The sequence below is a fragment of the Lampetra fluviatilis genome, chromosome 1 (assembly GCF_964198595.1).
Source record: "Lampetra fluviatilis chromosome 1, kcLamFluv1.1, whole genome shotgun sequence".
Taxonomy (NCBI): Eukaryota; Metazoa; Chordata; class Hyperoartia; order Petromyzontiformes; family Petromyzontidae; genus Lampetra; species Lampetra fluviatilis.
The window spans coordinates 6,106,196-6,128,427 of record NC_136275.1 but is presented as its reverse complement, the minus strand read 5'-3'; the positions used below and the strand labels follow the sequence as shown (position 1 = coordinate 6,128,427).

The 22,232-nt window shown below is 49.0% G+C and overlaps 1 protein-coding gene across 2 annotated transcripts in view; it reads right to left on the bottom strand.

Moving 5' to 3' along the window:
• The window catches only part of LMBR1 (limb development membrane protein 1), a 76,873-nt gene that overhangs the window by 3,859 nt on the left and 50,782 nt on the right, over positions 1 to 22,232 (bottom strand). For both annotated transcript variants that reach the window (XR_013636485.1, XM_078854934.1), the window contains exons 13-16: positions 9,130 to 9,203; positions 7,857 to 7,947; positions 6,983 to 7,049; positions 1,249 to 1,410 (exon numbers count right to left, since the gene is read on the bottom strand). Coding sequence is in view for 1 of the 2 variants with exons in the window: in XM_078854934.1 (XP_078711060.1) it covers positions 1,249 to 1,410; positions 6,983 to 7,049; positions 7,857 to 7,947; positions 9,130 to 9,203 (394 nt within the window). In the remaining variant the exon portion in view is untranslated. The remainder of the gene's footprint in view (positions 1 to 1,248; positions 1,411 to 6,982; positions 7,050 to 7,856; positions 7,948 to 9,129; positions 9,204 to 22,232) is intronic.

Here is a 22,232-nt window from a genome sequence, read left to right as displayed (position 1 = left end):
AAAAAGAAAACGCTTGCAGTTTAATAACAGAAGACAACACTGGCGCACAGCTGCACTACGGTGCTGGTATTTGACATTTCGCTCCCATAGACAAAGCCAATTCAAGAAACATTATTGCTGTTATCTATTACAACTATGACAGTGCTGGTTGTTGCTGGCTTCTTGGCGTTTTAAACCCTGGGGGCCTGTGCTCAGCAACTGTGTTGAATAATATAGTCTATTGCACCGGTTAGTCTAAGGGTTTCATTTAGCCCATGGGCCCCTAAGGCTATGGCTGGAGATTACATCTGCGGGGCCACTGCTAGCTCTTGGAATCTCGCGATAGTCTATTGGCTCTCTGCTATACTTTTTCTCCCCTGTTTAAGTGTAAGGAGCAGATTAATCACACACCCAAACTGTCCCTCCCAGTGAGCAAGGTGGGCTTGTCTGCATTAAGCCCCCGCAGCGCAAGGCAGCAGGAAGCATTGACTAGATCATAACGATGATTCCTAAGAAGGATAAAACCGGTGTACAGTTGTCTTATTGTTCTACTGCTGCATAAAATAATGTGGCGTGAAAATTAGAATGTTGGTCTCAAATGAGACTGAGTACTGTACATACAGTACGGCGACGTCACGTGACACGTTAGGCATGATGGGAGTACCCATCCCATGGTCACAATTTCAACAGTTGCTGTCCATAGATCACCATTTTGCGTGCAGTATTATTACGACTACGTTGATTTGTTTCCAGAAGGTATTCACAGAAAGTGTTAGAGAGTTGGTCTGCTGATAAACTACCTGCATAGTTCTCATTTGGGATGACATATAGCAACATCGTCTCCCTCCTGCACGTTCACAGGACCCTCCTGAAAAGAGTCTTGAAAAAGAGTCGTTCGGTTAAAAAAATATTAAAATTATTTATGAAACTATTTTATTTTACCAGCTAAGGTCCACTGAGCTATGTAGCTATTTTTCAGAAGCGACCTGGCCACAAATGATAGCTCCAACGAAGTGGCATATCACGCAAAATATTCTAACAGCCAAATAATCTAAATAATATGTTCCTAAACATGGAGGGAAAACCCGGAGGGCCCGCAGATAAAATCCACGCGACGATGGGGAGAACACACGCAAACTCCAAATATACAGGCGTCGTGGTCGGGATTCAACCCACGACCAGGGGAGGTAGTTAATATCTGGCCACCGTGGCACCCCAAGATTTCACTGCGTAAACAAGTGGAATCGCAACCATAATAATATTAAGTACCGAGGGCGCGGAGGAGCTCACGGCGCACGGTGGCCGTAAACGTGCGCACCAGGCACAGCGTGCTGAGGCCCGCGAACAGCAGGTTGTACGACAGCACGATGTGGAAATTTCCAAGCCAGTTGAAGCGGCCAAAGTTGCCGAGCAGGTCGAAGTTGGTGATGCCTGCAAGCACGGAGACACAGTGGGGGTGAGGGGGCACAGGAGGTGACGCGGCTGCCAAGAGAGATCCACGGCGACGCGACCTGCATGACGTGCAGGCGAGGTGTGTGTGTTGATGTACACCTCGTTTTACATGGTACCAATTGCGACTGATCGATCGACTGATGGACATCATTTTAATCGTCTTAGAGCATGGCGAGAACTGAAATTTGGCACGATTATAGTTAAATATATGCTAACAAGAACAATCCAAAAGCAATTTTTTTTTCACTCATAAGGCAGAGAAGAGTTAGCCTAAAGTTTTACAGTTCTCGAAGTGACACGCTAAACACTTAAACGTATATAATATCCATCATCAATGAACCAATAATTTGCTATCCGTCCAGTGGGATAATGAAAGTAAAAAGATTGGCAAAGTCTATTAATGTATGTTGAACTTCTTCTGCACTCTACGTAGCCAACTGTGTTAATTGGAGGTGTGGGGGAAGCACAAAAAACTAAACACAAAAAGCAGTTTTCAATTTAGTCTTCTACCGGTTATCAGTATAAAGCTCACACTCAGCTGTATTTAAAAAAGTTAATTTAAAACAACTGCAAGGTCTAGGTTAGGGGTCGGCAACCTACGGCTCCGGAGCCGCATGCGGCTCTTTACGGGCTGCTTCTTGACGATATGTACGTATGTACATAGATGCATTGCGGCTCTTGAAATACTGAATTTTGTACCGAATTGGAAAGAAATGGCTCTTCTTGTTATTTTGGTTGCCAACCCCTGGTCTAGGTCAAAGAGTCATCATGGTGAATGCCGTTGATGCCACCATGCATCCCCCACACTCACTTCCTTCCTTCTCAGCTGTTTCACAGTCAACATCTGAACCCCAAGGTCAGCTTACACAGAAGCCCACCATGTGGCCTGGAGGTCTTCCTCTTGGTCACTGAACTCTGGGTGCCACTCCAATGCCCCTCTCAGAAACCTCTCCCCTTCTTCCTGTGCATCTGCCCTATCCATGACAACTTCCTCTGACTGATTATGTCCACTGTTCTATCTTGCTATGGACTATTATCAGTTCTCTAACCTGTTTTACCCTACTGCATACAACCATAATTTGTATTAATGCTAACATAATACTCAGAAATAGAATAACTGATTGTGTTCACGTTTAAGGTGACTTCCAGACCGCGTTCCACTCACTGGCATTATATTATTTGCAGGGAATGGATTCTTTGCTCCATTGCAAGTTTCCTATCACTACTCTCCCATTGACATATTTCGTTGCTTCCTCTTAGTATCTTTCACACGACGGTCAATGATACAGTGTATAATAACAAATAGTATAAAATTTATATGCTTAATACAATGTACAAAGTAATATATAGTATCGTAATTGTATAGTGAATATACAGCAGTGTCATATACATTAGGGTGGGTAGAATAATACATAGTGTAATATTACAATGTATAAGGTTTAGGGTGGTTGATAGCAATACAGTATGTAATTTAATGTTGGGTTTGTCTATGGCAGTATATAGTACGGTGTAGACTCGTGTGATGTAAGAGAATAAAGTTTAGATGGAAGCATATTATATTTTTTACGACGTAGAATTGTAATGTATTTCTTACTGTTAGTAACTCAGCTTATTGTAGAGTATATTTAGTATACTGATGATACTATGTAGTTTATACTTTAGTTGTTTACGTGGTGGTTTTAGTTACTGCAGCTACATACTATTAACACTCCTTCCCTTTATTAATGTTACCCCTATCCCCTCCCTTTGATGCTGCTAATCCTGCATAATGCACGGGCATAAATAGTACTAATCACATACCTGCATTTCCCATAAATATGCTAAAATCCTCTTGATATGCAAATTCATTCGTCAAGGCGTTCTTCCCCCTCCAACCCAGCTTAAATATACGCTGCCATGCCTGGTGGTGTTCATTCAGACGCTGTCTTTCTGACAGACCTGTTCTTCACCTGAAGACGGCTGCTTGTGTTGTGGCCGAAACGTCGTGAGAATTATTTTATTATGTTTTATTTTTATTATTTTATTATTTCTATTCTACGTGACTTTACCGAAAGAACCAAGAAAATAGAAATAACAGTTTGAGGTCATTCTGGTAATGTCATTGCTTGAGCTGATGAGCCAATTCCCTTTTCAGTGTTCGTGCCAGTGGGAGGAAGCCATAGTTGCAGCAGAAAGCCATGCTTACGAGACAAGAGCACTTCACGTTTTCACAGACGGATAATCAGCCTGCTTGCTGTACTCTTCTTGCGAGAGGCATACCACACTACTCTGCAAGTGGGGGTCGTGTACGCTGTGTGCAGGTGCAGAAATTGCAGGGACAATGCTCATTGAAAATTGCTCCGATGGGATCAAACTAGTTTGTAGATGAGAACTATTCATTTCATCTGAAATAAAGTAAGATTTATTTGCATGTTATTAAAGTTTTTTTTCTTAATGAATCCGTCGTCATCTTCATTGCTTTTTTACAACGGATATTTTCCTCCTCATATTTTGTTCCATACAGTTCATTCATTGCAAGAGACTTTTGCCATAATTGGCTCTCATCTTGTTATAAGTTCACATACGTCTGAGTATAGATGAGAAGGCGCAAACCAAATGAATAATGGAAAGACATTCCTATTTTATCTAAAATTATTTTTTTTTTTGCAGTTAAGTGTTTACCAGTGGGAAATTTGTATTTTCAGGGAGGCGATGTGCAATGTTTGCAATATCGCAATTGTACCACATCCACCTCATGTCAATTTTAAATGTTATGGTATCGAGTTGGGGTCAAGGGGGTTAACGGTCAACGAAGTTGTTTCTAGCATCCACTGCAAAATGCAACGTTTGGCCAGGACTGCTAATTCTTGCCAAGCTTATTACACCTTTTCTGTGTGGTGGAAAAAAAACACGTTTACGGATAACAGCAATTGAAAACTAAACCTTTCCATTATCCGCATCTGCAATATCACGGACAATTAATGCAATCAGCTATCAGGATTAATTTGCTCATCTGCAACCACCACCCCGAATCAATTGTGAATGAAGATAGTTTCATTTAATACAATGGACATCCAAGCAGGGCTCCTTCAAATTAATAACCATTTAGCAACTGTGTGGGATTTAACTAATATGATAATGCCGAGCAGTGTTAACACGTTAAGGTAACAATCTTGATTTGAGGCCTTCTGGCGGCAGGAATCCATACTCTTTGGTTCTTTCGGTAAAGTCACGTGGGCATAAAATAAAAACAAATCACGACGTTTGGAGCGCAACTCAAGCATCCGTATATCAGGTGAGAAAGCATGGCCTAATGACGGACGCTTGTGTTGCGCCCGAAACGTCGTGATTTATTTAATTTTTATACCTACGTGACTTTACCGAAAGAACCAAAGAGTACGTTAAGGTAATGTACATTGGCAACTGCTCTGCTCGAGGAGGTCACGTGACAGATTCAGGTGCTTTGGGTTTGATGAACAAGTTGCCTGGCGTACGCACCCACCTGCATTCGCCACCGTTTTAACTCGCCGGTTTAACCGCTCGGCCGTCTACTCATACATGCACTCGCACATAACATGCCGTGTGTTCACGTACACATGCGCGCACACACACCACAGCGGACGGGTGTGGGCGGGGCAAGGAAGTGAGGAGCAATGTTTGTGTTTCGTGCGAGTGCCCCTGTCATGCCTGCTCACGACACGTGGCGCTCCGAGCCAAAGCCAACGCCTACAAAGCGTATTTTGGGTTCCCAATGTTTTATTTTCAAAAGTCCAAACAACGCAGGCCCTGTCACAGGACCTCCACGATCAACGACCATTTGTCGACGAGCACCCATCGTCGTAGCGCCCTGTGTCCAAGCGACCAGCATGATCGCACACGCTAAACAGCTCAATTTCCACGCAATCGTAACTTTAACATCATCCGTTGCTTCCATGACCAGCTCCAAGTCACGTGGACCAGTCCCTTCCTGGGGCTGTGCCCGTGCCAGTGTCTTACCACAGGATTGAAAGTGGTGCCTGAGACTTCATAACCGAGCTGGCTCCCTGGCCCATTGGGCACCGAACTTAAAATCGGCCATCACGATTTATGGAGCCGGACGAGGGCAACGGTCGCGATGTCACGCGCCTGAGGCACGCGATTAGCCTGGCTCACTCTCGAAAAGTATGTTTCGTTTACAAACCACAACCAGCGTTGCCAGGTCCATAGACTCCGGACGGTTTGTGCATGCGTATGCATTTCTGTACTCTTTGTGAACTGCATGTATGTGTCGAGGTGCAATTGTGTTTGTGTGCATGTGAGATACAGTGCCAAGGGCATTGCGCTATGCACACGTTGACCAGAGTTGGATTCCCAGCCGGGGCTAGAATCGGTGACAAATTATGTCCGTATCAGTCACGGGCCTACCCTATGTTACTTTAGCCTCAATTGTGTACCTGGTGTGGTGCCAGAACTTGGGATACAAAGGTGGCCAGGCATGGTTATGGCCACACCAAGTGCTCAGGCATCCTTAATTTAATGTCACTTATATTTATAGAGCGCCTTCACTTAAGGCGCTTGACATAGCTTACAAAACGATGACAGAATGGAATGATGTAGTTGGCAGGGGTGCACAAGGATTGAGAAATAAATCACAACAAAACAATGTACTTCGGGATCAGAACTTGCCCCAAAAGCCTATGCAGGCATATGGTGGATCTTTGTCTCTACGTGTGCGATGTGGTGCAGTGAGTTACACACTTTGCAACAATCCTAGCAGCTGTGGATCATTTCCCAGCCGTGACACCAAACATCAGTGGCGAGTGATAACTGAACCTGTCCGGAGCCTTCGCTAGGCCAACTCGGCCTTAAAAAAAGTACCTTGTGGAGGAAGTTCCCACAAGTACTGGCGAGACTAAAGGTGCGGTTGCTCACCGCACCACCGCCTCTCGCCCGTTCCAGCCTTAACAGGTGCGCACTAGCAACACTTGCCCCAGTCTATAACGCTAAGAGGGGGATTTTATCTTTGTGTGTGTATGCCTGCGTGCGTTTGTGTTTTGGGCGTGAGCACCACGTACCTGTCCTGTGTGTTTTGTCACTGTTTGCTCAAGTCGGTGCAGAATTGATTTTTATGAGATGGAATGGGAACTTGAAAGTGGTGGCTTTTACGGCGCCTTTGATTTGCTTGCTCTGCGGCGGCATTGCTAGACACCCACAACGCAATCTCTCCCTCTACAGGGCAGGGCTCATTGAAACTGGGCTACGTCAAAAGGCACTCGGTCACATAGCGTGGCTCTACCCAAAGGCAACCGCTGTATTTAAGCTGTATTGAACAGCAATGGATTCCTGAATCTATCGAAATACATGGGCTTTCTCTGTGTGGTTTTCTCCCACATCCTGTACACTCATTTGTGAAACTGGCCAAACATCTCAATGCAGGAGCCTACTGAGACACCGTCGTGAGACTCAGTGAGTCTATCGTGGGTACATGAAGGCCATTGTTTCTTATTACAGTATGCAACCGGAGACGTGGTCATGTTGCCTCACAGCAGGATGTGACATGTGCTCGGAGTGAATGTTACCGCTTAGGACTCACCCAAAGTTCGGGACAGCACAGGAAGAGCAGAACTCAGCACCAACAGGCTCACACAGTTACCGATAATCTGAGAGTGGCACACACACGGAGACAGACAAATACAAAGACACCTGATCAGCACTATACACCGTCTCTGCTGTTAGAGATCACATTAATAGCCAAGTACCTACTGAGGCCAGGATGATCACTGAGTAAGTGGTGTGGCTAACACCATGCTGTTGAGAACACATCACCAGGAACTCATTAATGGCCAAGGTGTCCAAACATGGCCTGGCATGGGTCTTGCCAAACCACCCCCTCATGCACCATGACGGCCTGAATAGGTTCCCGCTAGTCTAAAGGTGCTCACAAGCTACAATAGGTGCTTGCTAGGCTACACAGGGGATGTTTGTCTTTGACACGAGTTTGTGTTTCAGTGTGAGAATGTATAATAAAGCAGGGAATGCGTATTAAAAATAGATTGGCCAAACATTTCCATGCACACGTCCTCATGAAAACAGGTCTTGAGACTCAGAAGTTTTCTCAGTGCATCGTCACACTTTGAGTGTCAAATTGAAATAACCAAATTAAGTTCCCCACTTGTGCCATACGGAACTGGACAAATCGAGTTTATTCCCTACTCAAACTGGAGTCACCAGGAACCACCGATACAAAACTTTTAAAACATTTAATTAGATAAGGCCCATCGGGCTATATGGCTCCTTTTCAGAAGCGAACAGGCCACAAATGATAACTTAACGAAGTGCCTTATCATGGTGAAATTTACAAACGCATGTTTCTGAATAGTCTAGCAGCACTGATTGGAGAGGGGAGCTTCGTGGTGTTGGGCAGCGCTCAGCTGTGTACATTGTGGGGCAATGCGCTGCACTTGTACCTTGGTCATTGGCATGCTGCGGTTTCTGGGTAGGAGCGTGCAGAAGTGGGGCAGGCTGTAGAATCCCACCACAGACGACACCATCAGGTAGCTGGGCGTTGGATGACGTTAAGGTCTGTACACTGCCAGCGCATGCTCGGATTCCTGTAGAAATGTCTAGCACAGCTGTCGGCATGTGGGGTTGGGGGGGATAATGCTTTGTGTTTGAGACACCCACCTGTGGGGAAAATGGAGCAGTGCCTGTAAGAGGTGACACAACAAATACTTCGATCTACACATGAACGAGTTTCAGTGTTATCTTCTCTCACGTGCCAGGTGTCTCCGGGTGTTTCAGTATCATAATGCAAGCACAAAATATTTCATGAACAGTTTTCCAAATTTTCCAAACGGAACCCTGTTGGGACCGAGTCCTGAGGCTCAATGAGACTTCTCTGTGTAACTATAGATTATTAAAGTATCACGGACAGGTTAACAACATTGTGATTTTAATCCTTGTGTTGTTTAAAAAACATTCCATTGTTATTGTATACATTTGTTTTAAAACTGATCATTTTAATGTTCTTTAATAGTGACTTTTGTAGATGATTGCATTAAAATGCTCCACCGGACAATTAGAAAAGTAGAAAATAAGAGTGCAAAGCAAAGATATCGAATTAACCAATTTAGAAACAATTTGAGATTATTGCTTACTTGCTACGTTGCATATATTGCATTGCGTGCCCCCAAGTCCCGCTTCTAAAAAGCAATTTTTCTCAACGGGCTCCCACTTATTTGAAATAAAACTATTGATTCCCTTCACAAAAACATTCATAAGTAAACTAAGAGCGTACACGTGTGACATTTTGACTCTTACTCTTGTTTATCCAGAAAAGCCTCACCGAGTCTCATGGACTCTTTTGTACATATGTATGTACGTTGAACTTCTTTCGCACCGTACGTAGCCAACTGCGATAATTATCGGAGGTGCGGGAATGGGAGGGTCGTGCCAAGTTTTTTGCAACAGAGGGCAATGTTGCTATGCGTGTAACCCCAATTGAGTAATTAGCAGTACATTTTCAGCATGAGGACGTTTGGATCAGTACAGTTACATAGCTATGAGCAGAAACCAGAGGACACAGGAAACTCATGCAGAACAAGGCAACTCCCTCGGCCAGAGTTGGAAATCGAACCCAGGCCTATCTTGCTATGAGGCACGAATGTTACGACTGCACCACCCAGCCAGCGTGAGCATGTACGTGTGGAGATCTGAGCGTGGAGGCTGCGAAAAGGATACAAGATGAGCGTGACTTCCAAAGTGGCTCCCAGAGGCCCAAACGCCGAGAGAGAGGCCTTCCCAAAGCCCACCTCCTACCACAGCACAGGGGCAAGACAACGGACCGCATGGGGGGGGGGGACCCATGGGGCCGGTGGGCATCACTGTGACGAGGTGCCGTGGTCACTTTCAACAGGGAGGAGTTAGCAATGAGGAAGAGGGCAAGAGAAGGAACAGCCTGGTGTGGCACCGCCCAAGTCTCTCCCGGAGAAAAGCAAACGTTGATTACGTCTGGCCAGGCCTTGCAGGTTTACAGAATGCCTGGCAACAAATACGATGTAGTGTATGCACACATGTGTAGGGGTGTTAGAGAGAGAGCCGTTATGCATGGCAGCTTATGGGAAACAAACACAGTGGGCGGGGCTACGTGAGTGCACGGGGGGGGGTGCTCTCAACGACGTCCGCACCAGGCAGCCCGGGGCCCCACCCCTCAGCGGGGGTGGAGTATAAAGGGGGATGTGTCAGAGGGCTCGGGGCAGAATGTTAAAGCTAAACCAGTGAAGACCGAAGATCGTCTAGCTAGAGCCCTGGACTCCCCTGGGACGCCGCCCTTGTCAGGGCCGCGCAGGACCAAGCCAGCGGCGTGGTCCCGAGAACCAGAGCTAGTGCTCTGGGACTCCGGGTACCGTAGCCCGACTTACCAGTGTCGGGCCAGACAGCCTCCCCTAGCCCGTTAGTGGAGGACTAGGAGGTAGGTCAGAGATAGCTAGCAGTGTATTCCCAGCTAGCCGTGTATTCCCAGCTAGCCGGGTGAGGGGGCCGATACCCCCTCTAGTATTGTATGTCCACAGTTGTGACTACTTGTACGGAATAAATACGTGTGCCTCACCAACGGTGTCCAAGAGTCATCAACGGTACTTCATCTGGTGTCAGAACAACTACGAACATGGACACGCGCCGGACAGCTCGAGCCGGAGTACCGCAGGTGGAGGACACCGCTGAAATTGTCGAGCCCGAGACGGCTCAACAAGACATCGTGCAGCCGGGGCCGGACGCATTCTTACCGGGGCATCAGGATGAAGAGGAGCCGCCATCAGAAGGGCTGAGGCTGGCTCACGCGAGGCTGGCGGAGCTGCTTTACGCCGCTGCCGCCACACTCGAACACATCACGCGGCTGGGGGCTGGTGGACCACCACGGGGCGAGGAGAACCGACGTCCGATGCGCCTTCCCGCCATCTCAACGGATTCAAACTTTGAATCTCCCGCCATCGCCGCAGCAGCTGCTGAGGGCGTGGCCGGCCTGAACCTCGGGTCCAACATCGCTCTCGCTGGGGCTGCCGCGTCACCGCCAGCGGAGGGAGCGTCATCACGGCTGCGACAGGCGATACCATCTGCCGTTCGCGCCGAAGCGCAGCCGAGTTACGGGGACAGCAGCCTGTGAGCTTCCATGGCGACCGCTGCGCTGCACCAACGGCTGCCTCCGCTCAAAGAGTTTGTTGGCGCGGAGGGCGACTGGGGCGGCTTCCAGCGACGCTTCCTCGCCCACCAAGAAATGGCACGGTGGTCGGATGCTGAGGCTCTCTGCGCGCTGCCGGCGCTCATCGACAGCGACGCACTCGCCGCCCTTACATTGGCGCCGAGGGAGAAGCGCTCCACGCTACAGATGGCGCTGCAGTTGCTGGCCGGGGTCTACGGACCTTCAGCGGAATGCAGGCAGCAGTTTTACGATTGCCAGCGGGGTGCAAAGGAGTCGCCCCTGGCGTACAGGACGAGTCTCCTGGCACTGGCGAAGACGGCCTTCCCTCGAATGGACGACGACGGCGTGGACGCCATGGTCACAGAAAAAATCCTCCTGCTGGCAGACGACCTGGACATTGCCGTCGTTGCACAGGAGGACACGGAGATGAGTTCCCTCCAGGCTGCGCGGCTCCTCCACGCCAACCTGCTGTCACAGCGTCGGAAAGCCAGCAGGGCAGCGGCCGGGCGTGCGGTGGCTGCAGCCACCCTCCCGGCGGAGGAGGTTTACGCTGTCGACCGTCGACGGCAGCAGGGGACGGGAGCACGGTCGGGCCGGGATGGGTCGAGCCGCTTCGACCGTCCGTCATCGCCGCCGGCGCTCCCGCGTTGCTTCAACTGCAGCGTCCGGGGCCATGTCGCCTCGGGGTGCCGCTCTCCTCGGCAGCGTGGGACGACGCCTCGACAGGACGCCGGGCCTCCTCCTCCCAAGCTCCATCAAAATAATCCGGCGAGTCGCGGCACCCCTCATGTTTGGCCCAAGCACACACTCGTCACACACTCGCACACCGCAACGAACGGGGGGCCGACATTGCGCTGCGACGGGCCAACACGCACCACTATGGGGACTCAAATCGAACCCAGGCAGTGGTCCATGTTGGCCCATCGCGTTGTGGCCGCGTCGTCGGGGTCGTCGGCCGTGGTGGGACACATTGACGGGGTGGAGGTACGCATCCTGGTCGATACGGGGGCATCGGCGACCATCATTTCCGAACTCATTTACAATATTCTACCTGTCCAGAGCCGTCCTTTACTGCCGGTTAACGTCCCATTCTATGCTGCTAACGGGGGCTCTCTTGGCATCATTGGACAGATTCGAGCGCAAATTTGTATCGGGGATATCAAATTGTCGGGCCCGATTTTTGTTTCCTCCTCGCTGGTGGTTCCGTGCCTGCTGGGGACGGACTTCTTGGGCAAAATGCCGATTCGTATTTTAATAGACCAGGGATGCATTGAGCTCCCGTCGGGACGACGCATGGCGTTCCTGCCTTCCCCTACTGCGGCTCGGACGGCGTTCGTAACAGTACCAGCGTTCGTCGTTAAAACAGTTCGTGTGCCGCCGGGAGCTCAAATGTTGGTGCCTCTAAAACTTCGTCGGCCCTTCGCTGAGGGTATTGGGGACCAGGGAATTCTGCTGGGACCATCTAGGGCCGGGGTTAGTGGACCTCATTTGATTCCGGCCCAGACCGTCGTAAGAGGGGACGGGGACCCTTTCATCGCGGTCCTCAATGTGGGGTCGCAGACAGTGGTAGTTCCTCAAGGGACGGTGCTTGCTCACGCGACGCCGGTGCCCTGCGAGGAACCTGTTGCGAATCACGTCGGCACTGCTCCCCGGCCGCACCCACATTCGGACAGCGATGGAGGGTGGCTCGATGCGCTTTGTGCGGGATCGACGGACCTGTCAAATTCAGAGCGCCAATAGCTTAGAACGCTACTGCGGGAATTTTCCGACGTTTTCAGTCGGGACAAATACGATTTGGGTTGCACTCATCTGCTGCGTCACCATATTGACACGGGTGACAGCGCGCCAATACGCCAGAATCCGTTTCAGTTAAGTCCCGCCGAAAAGGACCATGTCAAATCGGCTATTGATGACATGTTAGCCGCCGACATCATTTCTCCTTCCACCAGCCCTTGGGGAGCGCCGATCGTCCTGGTTAAAAAGCAGGACGGCTCGTTGCGGTTTTGCGTTGATTTTCGGCGCCTTAACAAAATTTCGGTTGCCGACGCATACCCGCTCCCACGGATGGACGAATCGCTGGACGCCTTGGCGGGAGCGCGATTCTTCTCCACACTGGATTTACTTTCGGGATTCTGGCAGCTTCCTCTGGACGATGATTCAAAGCCTAAAACTGCTTTCCGTACACCGCACGGCCTGTTCCAATTCAACCGGTTGCCGATGGGCTTACACTCAGCGCCGGCAACTTTCCAGCGTTTGATGGAATTGGTTTTGGCTGGATTGCAATGGGAGTCGTGCCTGATTTATTTGGATGACGTTATCGTCTTTAGTAAAACTTTTGACGAACATCTCCAGAGGTTGCGGGCGGTTTTCCTAAAGATACGGGCTGCTAATTTGAAATTCAAACCCCAAAAATGTCATTTGTTACGCGATTCGGTGCGTTATTTGGGGCACATCGTGGGGCGCTCAGGTATTGCTACCGATCCCGCCAAAATGCAGTGTGTCAGCTCCTGGCCGACTCCCACCTCGGTGGGAGAGGTCAGGAGTTTCATTGGCTTCGCGTCGTATTACCGACGGTTCGTCGCTGATTTTGCGACGATTGCCAAACCCCTACACGCTTTAACATCAAAAGGGGTTCGGTTCCACTGGGGTCAGGAGGAGGCTGCTTTCTGCTCCCTTCGGGACGCCCTGGTAAAAGCTCCTCCCTTGATTTACCCCGATTTTTCGGAACCATTTTTGCTCGACACCGATGCGAGCAACACGGGTATTGGGGGCGTGCTTTCCCAGGTGGTTGACGGCGTGGAACGGGTGGTTGCGTACGGCAGTCGGGTGTTGTCTCCAGCGGAGCAAAGATATTGTGTCACCCGTAGGGAACTGTTGGCAATTGTCTATTTCATCCAACAGTATCGCCCATATCTGTACGGTCGGCATTTCACCGTCCGCACAGATCATGCGGCACTGCAGTACGCCCTGCGAGTTCAACAGCCATCGGGACAATTGTCCCGATGGTTGGAGATCCTCCAGGATTTTGATTTCGAAACCACCTACCGTAAGGGCGTTCGCCACACCAACGCGGACGCTCTGTCGCGCATGCCAACCACCTCCGAATGTGCATGCCTCCTGGGGTCGGGACGTTGCAAGCCAGCAGGGGAGATGCCGGTTCCGGTCCTGGCGGCCGCCGCCAACGACGAAACATTGCTTCCAAATTCTATCGCACAACAGGGAAAAGATTCCCTGCTGGGTTTGCCTGTTAATGAATGGGGGCGCCTCCAGATGGAGGATACCTCCCTCCTCGTGTCGCGTCGTCGCGCCGGGGAGGCGGGGCGGGGGACGGGTGATGCCGACGCATGGGAAATGCACGCGGGGTTGCTGATGCATTGGGACGGGAAATCCCATCGACACCGGCTGGTGGTCCCTTCTGGGTTACGGGGTAGGGTGGTGTGGGCTGCTCATGAGCGCCTCCTCCACCTGGGTACCCAAAAGACCCTCGCCTTGCTCCAGCTTGATTTTTTTTGGCCAGGCATGACGAGGGATGTCGCAGATCTGTTGGCATCATGCCCTCGGTGTGCGCAGCGAAAACCACCAGCACGGGAGTCAAACCCGCCTTTGCAGTCTATCAGAGTCTCCAGAGTGAACGAACTTGTCGCGCTGGATATTCTGAGGCCATTTCCCGCCACCCCTAGGGGCAATAGATATTTGTTGACCGGGGTGGAATACTTTACGCGCTGGCCTATGGCCTGGCCCCTGGCCAACCAGTCGGCAGCAGCCATCGTGGAGGCCTTTGTCCAAGGTTACGTCATGGACAAAGGTGCTCCGGAGCGGCTGCTGACCGACCAGGGAAAACATTTTTCCGGCAAACTCCTCCAACAGGTCTGTGAGCTCCTGGGAACGAAAAAAATTCGTACCTCTCCCTATCACCCGCAAACTGACGGGATGGTCGAGCGTCTGCATCGAACCATCACGTCTATGTTGTCGCAGCAGGTTTCGGACTCACAGACCGATTGGGACTTGCAAATTCAAGGGGTCCTGGCAGCATACAGATTGGCCCCCCATGCTGCGACGGGATTTTCACCCTTCTTCCTCATGTATGGCCGCGAACCTGACCCACCTGTTCGGGCACAGCTGCAGATCCCCGCGCCGCTGGGAAAAACTAAATTGGCCGACCATGTTAAATTTAACCTTGCGAAATTGACTGAGGCACGGGATGCTGCCATGCTGAATTCCGACAGGCGTCAGAAAGCGAATGAGCGCCTCAGACTGGGTCGCGCGCACGTGCTACAGTGGAAGCCTGGGGACAGGGCATGGCTGCACTGTCCCCAGGTACCACTCGCGACCTCCTCAAAACTGGTGCGGCCGTGGCGGGGCCCCATCTAGGTGGTCGAGGTTTTGCGGCCTCAGTGCGTTCGCATCAAATGGGGGAAGCGCCGGTGGTTTGTGCACCCCTCTAGGCTGAAACCCTTCGTTGCGGTGCGAGGCCCCACTCCACACACGCGTGGCGAAACATGTGGGGGGGTCCGCCGACTCAAAGGGTCCGTCTCTGCTGCTCTCGCCTGACGTGTTGCCGGCTGTCCCGCCCCCAGGTGCACCAGGAATGACGGGCTCCCACCCAACAACCCCTACGGGGGGTGCCGAGGGTCTCGCGACATCAAGCGCAGACTCACTTCGAAATGGACAGCTGCCACCGGATGGTCCGCCATCCGGGGTTGCCCCGTGTGACGGGCCTGCGGCAAGGACGCGCGCAAGAATGCGCAGACTCTTGTGATGCACAAAAAGAATTTATTTTTATTTTTTATTTTCACGTGTATGGTTACTGTGCGCTGCGTCGGTGGTGTGCTCCTGGCACATTGTGTTGTGTTGTGTGTGTGTTGGGGGTTCCTTGCGATTTGTATATACGTTGCTTTTACGGAATTCGTATTTATTCGGGGGGGGGGGTGCGTCGGGTTGTTTTCCCTTCGGGGTTTTCTGGTTCTTGTTGTTGTTCTCTTCGCGTTATGTTGAAAAAGTAGTGAGGCACACGCGCGGTCAGGGGGTAAATGCGCTTTTATTGTCGTTTTTTTTTGTATGTTGGCAGCCGGGACGGCTGCAAGCTATGCGGGGGGGGGGGGGGGGTGATGTAGGGGTGTTAGAGAGAGAGCCGTTATGCATGGCAGCTTATGGGAAACAAACACAGTGGGCGGGGCTACGTGAGTGCACGGGGGGGGTGCTCTCAACGACGTCCGCACCAGGCAGCCCGGGGCCCCACCCCTCAGCGGGGGTGGAGTATAAAGGGGGATGTGTCAGAGGGCTCGGGGCAGAATGTTAAAGCTAAACCAGTGAAGACCGAAGATCGTCTAGCTAGAGCCCTGGACTCCCCTGGGACGCCGCCCTTGTCAGGGCCGCGCAGGACCGAGCCAGCGGCGTGGTCCCGAGAACCAGAGCTAGTGCTCTGGGACTCCGGGTACCGTAGCCCGACTTACCAGTGTCGGGCCAGACAGCCTCCCCTAGCCCGTTAGTGGAGGACTAGGAGGTAGGTCAGAGATAGCTAGCAGTGTATTCCCAGCTAGCCGGGTGAGGGGGCCGATACCCCCTCTAGTATTGTATGTCCACAGTTGTGACTACTTGTACGGAATAAATACGTGTGCCTCACCAACGGTGTCCAAGAGTCATCAACGGTACTTCACATGTATTGAACATTATACTTTGGTCTGGCAAAACTTGATAAACCCCCCAAAAAACCTGTATTATGTGCAAAACAACGATACAATACAATTCGAATTTACAAAAAAGTCTAAATGCAAAGGCATCTTGGGATGCTGTTTAAGCAACACACCAGGTATGTTTGAGTGTATCATTTGAACCATCAACCTACAGGCTTTCCAGATCAGTAAAAGCTAGTAGTGTTAGTTTACACAAGGTAAACCCTCTGCCTGGGTTTTATTTCACTGAGTCATCATCAGGGTGTGGTCTGTAAAACCAATGCCACCGAGCAGTTTGATTCTATTGGCAAAATCCATTAGTTAACATTGTGGCTTGAACAAAAATACTCTAAATAAATATGAACTTTGCTGGAAAATTACTTGTTCAAATAAAACAAACAGATGCTGGAGTTGTTTATAATTATGAAATAAAGTAACATTCGATCCATTGACCACAAAACCTCTTGGATCAATGTTCCTCTGTTGGGTTTTTTGAGGAGAATGTGCAGATCTCATGTGTGGGGGCAGCAGCCACGTGAGCATTCTGATGACGATCAGGGGCTCTTTCTCTCTGCAGACCTTAGCCTCAAACCAGTAATTTTCAAATGAGCAGCCTGAATAAAGCCTCCACCAATCACAGTGCTTCTTCTTTCGAATGGCTGATGTAAATGCAGAAGAACAGCTACAATTCCACATTCAGGTGGTTAAGCCAGATAACCACATTAGAAGCAGTGGAGTGTATCGCCGTGATGTCTCCTTCATGTGTGTGGATCGGGCATTACGTCGTTATTTGTTGTACTGTCTATTCTGGATAACCACAGTCACACACTGGAGAGTTTTTAATTTTCGATTTATGCATCAGGTATCCGCATCTGCCACGGTTTGTGCGGATGCAATTTAGGGTGGACCATGAGCTTCATGGAAAATCAAAACCCAGGGAGCTTCTGCTTACAGCACGAAGACAACACGAAGGAGAGTACATTCTAATTCCTGGGCTCACGCCACCAAAGTGAAATGCACCGAATGAGTTCGCCACGTGTGAGTGCGACTTGCTCAATATTTATTGATAATCAGGCGAGAGCCCGTTGAGGGTGAAAGCCTCTTCTGCAAGCGAGACCTGGGTCACAAAAGCTGGCACAGCACAGAACATTTGCAACAAAAAAGTAATCAAGGACCACGGTGTACTCTGACAAAATATCTGCAAACCCAATGAAACCTTAAAGCAGCAAGGGAAATTATTGAAATAAAGTTATGAAAACCAGGGAAGTAATACAAAAAAATTGCCTAATTTATATGAATACCAAAACCTGTTGCAGTTGCTTATGAATTAGTTTCCATCAGACCGGATGACTCTGTGGCAGAGCATGTAACTAAAAGTCGGAAGCATCCGCGTTAAAACACTATTTGGGGTCAACCCAGCCAATCGTTTCCCCAGGATAGAGACATTGAGCTCCACACATTGTGAAAATTCAATAGTCAATGGTTTAGAGAAACTCACCCTTGTCATAGGAATGTGGAAATCACACCTCTGGCGCAGGGCTGTAAATTACTCTATCACCGCACAATGCCCTTTTGGGTATGGAGACACTTTCAAATTTAATCTTGCCTATGAGAAATTTACAAAAAAAAGAACATTCGAAAAATGTAAATGATGACATAAAATCACTGACAAATAATCTTTCGGCCAAGAGGTTTTCAAATAAGTCAATCCGAGCGGCCCACCATACTGAAGGTATACTTCGTCATCATAAGGACTCATCATCAATCCACATCCAGATACAGACTGCCAAGGACAGGTCCCAGAAATGAAAAAAGTAGCAATTAATAAAAAAAAAATCAAGCAAGAACTCATGCACTCGGGTTAATTTCCACTAATTAAATAAAAAAAATCGGATTAAGTGCTTCCTCAGGCACCCCCCCCCCCCCCCCCCGGACGCTGAAACCGTGCGTCTCGAAGTCACTTTACACCGTTCTGGATGGCCCGAGGATGCCCGCCAGTCCACCACCGCCAGGGCATCCTGTTTTAACTCTGCCCTGCTCTAAAATTAACGGTTTGCAAATAAACAACGGCTGCAGTGGAAGACACACCTAATTAGCCGTGAGCGCCCTTCCCGGAATCCATTTCCCTTCCACAGTCGGGGCGTTATTCGTTCGTTGCCAGCGTGCGCGGATTTTTTTTTTTAGAGAGGGCTCGCGACGTGTGCCCCCCCCACCCGCCCCCCCCCCCCCACCGGGCAGACTCGCGAGCGTCATCCTGGCCTCGGAGTTTCTGGAGCCTCGGCGAGGATACATTAAGGCCATTGTGTATAAAATAAATAGAAATACAAATAAACCCAGCGGTCAGATTCCTGCCACATATTCAAGTGCGGTTAAAATTAAAGCGAGGGGAAAAAGGCACGAGAGCGAATCTGCCGACAAGCCACGTCAGCGTGGGAGCAAGGGAGACATTTGCGGTGCTAAAAATAATGCGTACTTTACCCCAAAATGTGCACTGGCACTCTAAAGGTCAAGCACCACGTCGCTATCGGGAATGAAAAAAGTAAGCATTGGTACAGAGGAAGACCTCTCTAGGCCTTTAATGTCACTGACTTACTGCATGTGCGTGACCTTTCACCACAACAGGGCGATCATCTTTGAGTTTCTTTCTGTGAGGAACGTCGTTATGAAATAAACAATCAACAAAAGGCGTCTCTCCCATCTTCAAGCAAACTTCAGGCACTGCTCACCTCGGCCGGCAGCCCCAAGCTTGTAATCGATATTCCACATTGCTATATGGCAGTAGATGCTTATCTATGCATAGGATGATCGCTGTTGAATTCTCACAAAAGTGGGAGTTCATTTATCGACCCAAAATCGATGGTGGACTAAGTTAACCGCCACATGGATTTTAACCCCAAATTTGAGTCAACGGGGATCCTTGGTTTCATCCCCCCCATGTAAAATGCTAGATATAAAAATAAGTTGACCAAACATCTCACTCTTGACAGAGTCTGAATGCTTTTGTGGGGATTACCTGGATAAATACATGGTTATTTCTCAAGTAACCAATGCCATATAGCCAGAGGTGGGACAAAGTCATTGTTATGCAAGTCCAAGTCGAGTCGCAAGTCATCAAATTCATGACTCGAGTCTGACTCGAGTCCAAGTCACATGACTCGAGTCCACATCTCATAGGTGGGACAAAGTCATTGTTATGCAAGTCCAAGTCGAGTCGCAAGTCATCAAATTCATGACTCGAGTCTGACTCGAGTCCAAGTCACATGACTCGAGTCCACACCTCTGCATATAGCTATCTAATTTGATCACATAGAGTCCATTACACATAGAGGAATGGAACAAAAAAAAAGGACAAGACATGGTTGAACAACGTAAAGAGAGCTTGACCGTATCGATCGCTAATTGCGTTGAAGAGATTCCTGAGCACATCGTGACCCTGAAAGCAGCAGCACAGATAATTATCTGAGTTATGTGCACGTGGTTTAACCATTACTTATGGAACTCGGCTGCCGTCACAGTTGGGATCACATGGTAGAGCCCGAATACAATATAACACAACATAGTGTACAGCACATAACAAAACAAGCCACTTAAGTGCACGCTGTTTGTCAGTGTCATTTTCCTTCCAATTACCAGTCCCATTTCAGTCCCATTTTCCTTTCAATGGAGCTAAACAAATACAACTTACACGCAGAAATTATTTAAAAAGTGTACCATACACAAACAAGCACGCGGGCAAAATACGGAGTGAATTCCTGCCATTTTCGACCAAAACAAATGTAATGCACGCACGTACAACCACTGTAGAGTAGGAAGTAATGTTCATGGTTTTGGAACGATGGTTGTCATCGAAACAAAATATAAGGCTGATAATTTAAACAGAACTGTGACCGCTGGTTGTCATGGAAACAAAGCGTTGTAAAACGTCCAGGTGTGGTACGCGTCATTTCAGCCAGTAGGATTATAAAGGTTTTTGGGTTAGATCGCGTAAGTATAAATGTGTCGTAACCCTCCACCACCCGACACAGCCAATTAGTAAGGGATTTGTCACGTAAACAAAACGCCAATTAGTTACTACTTCAGCCCACCGGTGTGTTGGAGAGTACATCCACAACATTTAACAATTTGAGTACGACGCTTCGCTGGTAATTACATCTAGCATCATCGGACGATTTGCCAGAATAGTTTGTGTGATCCAATAAAATTTGTGTGATCCAATTAATTGAGTAATCGAACTGATAATCGTTGGAGTAATGTGTGACTTAAATAATAGGATAGTCGAGCTCTAGATCATTTAACTTACCGCCTAGCATAGTGTAGGCAACACCACACTGTACTGTACCATGTAGTCTAGCGTTATTTTATTCAGCCCAATCAATGCGTCAAGTGTGTCGGAGCATGCTACAGTTGGCCAAATATTCCACTTGCAATGCATACCTTCAGCTTGACCACAAGGCTACGCAGATGATTCTGGCGACGAGTGGCCAAAACTGCACACGTCAAGCTGTCTATGGAGAGATTGCTGTGAGGAAATGTTGAGATTGCTGATGATGACTCAACTGTTACAGTTAACCATTATCCCCCAGTAAACAAGCTCCAATTGCTTCTATCTGTCTAGGGCAGGGGTCGGCAACCAAAATAACAAGAAGAGCCATTTCTTTCCAATTCGGTACAAAATTCAGTATTTCAAGAGCCGCAATGCATCTGAGTACATACTGTACATACGTACATATCGTCAAGAAGCAGCCCGTAAAGAGCCGCATGCGGCTCCGGAGCCGTAGGTTGCCGACCCCTGGTCTAGGGTGTGGGACAGGCCGAGGGTTGATCTGAAAGGGCAAATTGGCACATTCCATTCAGTCATGGGGCAGTTCGGTGCATCTGCCGATGAGTCTAAAAACAGCGTCCTCTGTACGGGGAAATCATCACTTTTCAAGAGGCTTGTCTCGGGATGATTCATACAATTAATTCTAAGTAAGTTGTGCTTCGTATGCTTGAAAGGAAATTGGTGTACCCAGAGAAAACACAAGCATACGAGGGGAAAACACTCAAACGGTTTCACACAGACAGCTGAGGAACTCATTGCTACGTTGTCATCTCGTTGCTATCTCGTGGCCATCTCGCACACCAGCGGGGGTTTAGCAGACTCGCAAAACACTATGTATGTTTGTTGAACTTATTTCACACCACACATAACTGCTAAGCATTCTAATCGGAGGTGCTTATGTACAAGTGTAAAATTCCTTAAGGCACACGCATCGCATGCGTTTGCGTGCATCACGTGCGCGCCCTCCGGCCATCTATGAGACTAAGCCTCCAGCTCCAGGCCCAGCCTTAGCTTGTAGCAGCCAGAATTGATGTTATGAACAACGAGCAGTCGACAGAGACGATGGATTAATCCAACCCCACCAGTGGGTAGCGAATGAGTGTGCAGGCGGTGCAAATGCACCAGGGCCTAGGGGCCGGATGGGCGCAGTCATGGGGTGTTTTGCCCTTAATGAATCATCGGTGAGCCATACCCAGCAACAGACTGCTCTGAATGCCCACATTTAGCAAGTGGTCACTGGCAATGGAGGATAACACACGAGCACAGCCAGGCCTCTCACGTTAATATGAATAGCTGTCAACCCCTTATCAGTGTCTGCCTTATTACAGGCCAATTCAGACTTTATTGGTCACCCCGTGTCCTTATAAATGTCAACGTTCATCCAACAACGTCCAATCACAAGGGAGAAACACAAACTAATAAATAATTAATTATTTTGCCTGTATTCAAATGGCTGTACGCAGTATGGACCTTAAAAATAAAATTTCCCCGTACAAGAATATGGGTAAACCGTATGGGTTGACAGGTATGAATATGTTCAAGTCAGCACAATGCCCTGACGCAAGAGCCCATTATTATTTAATTCACAGTCGATGAACAATCAGCAGCAGATAAATGTAACACGCAGACTTTCGTGACCAATATTATTATTATT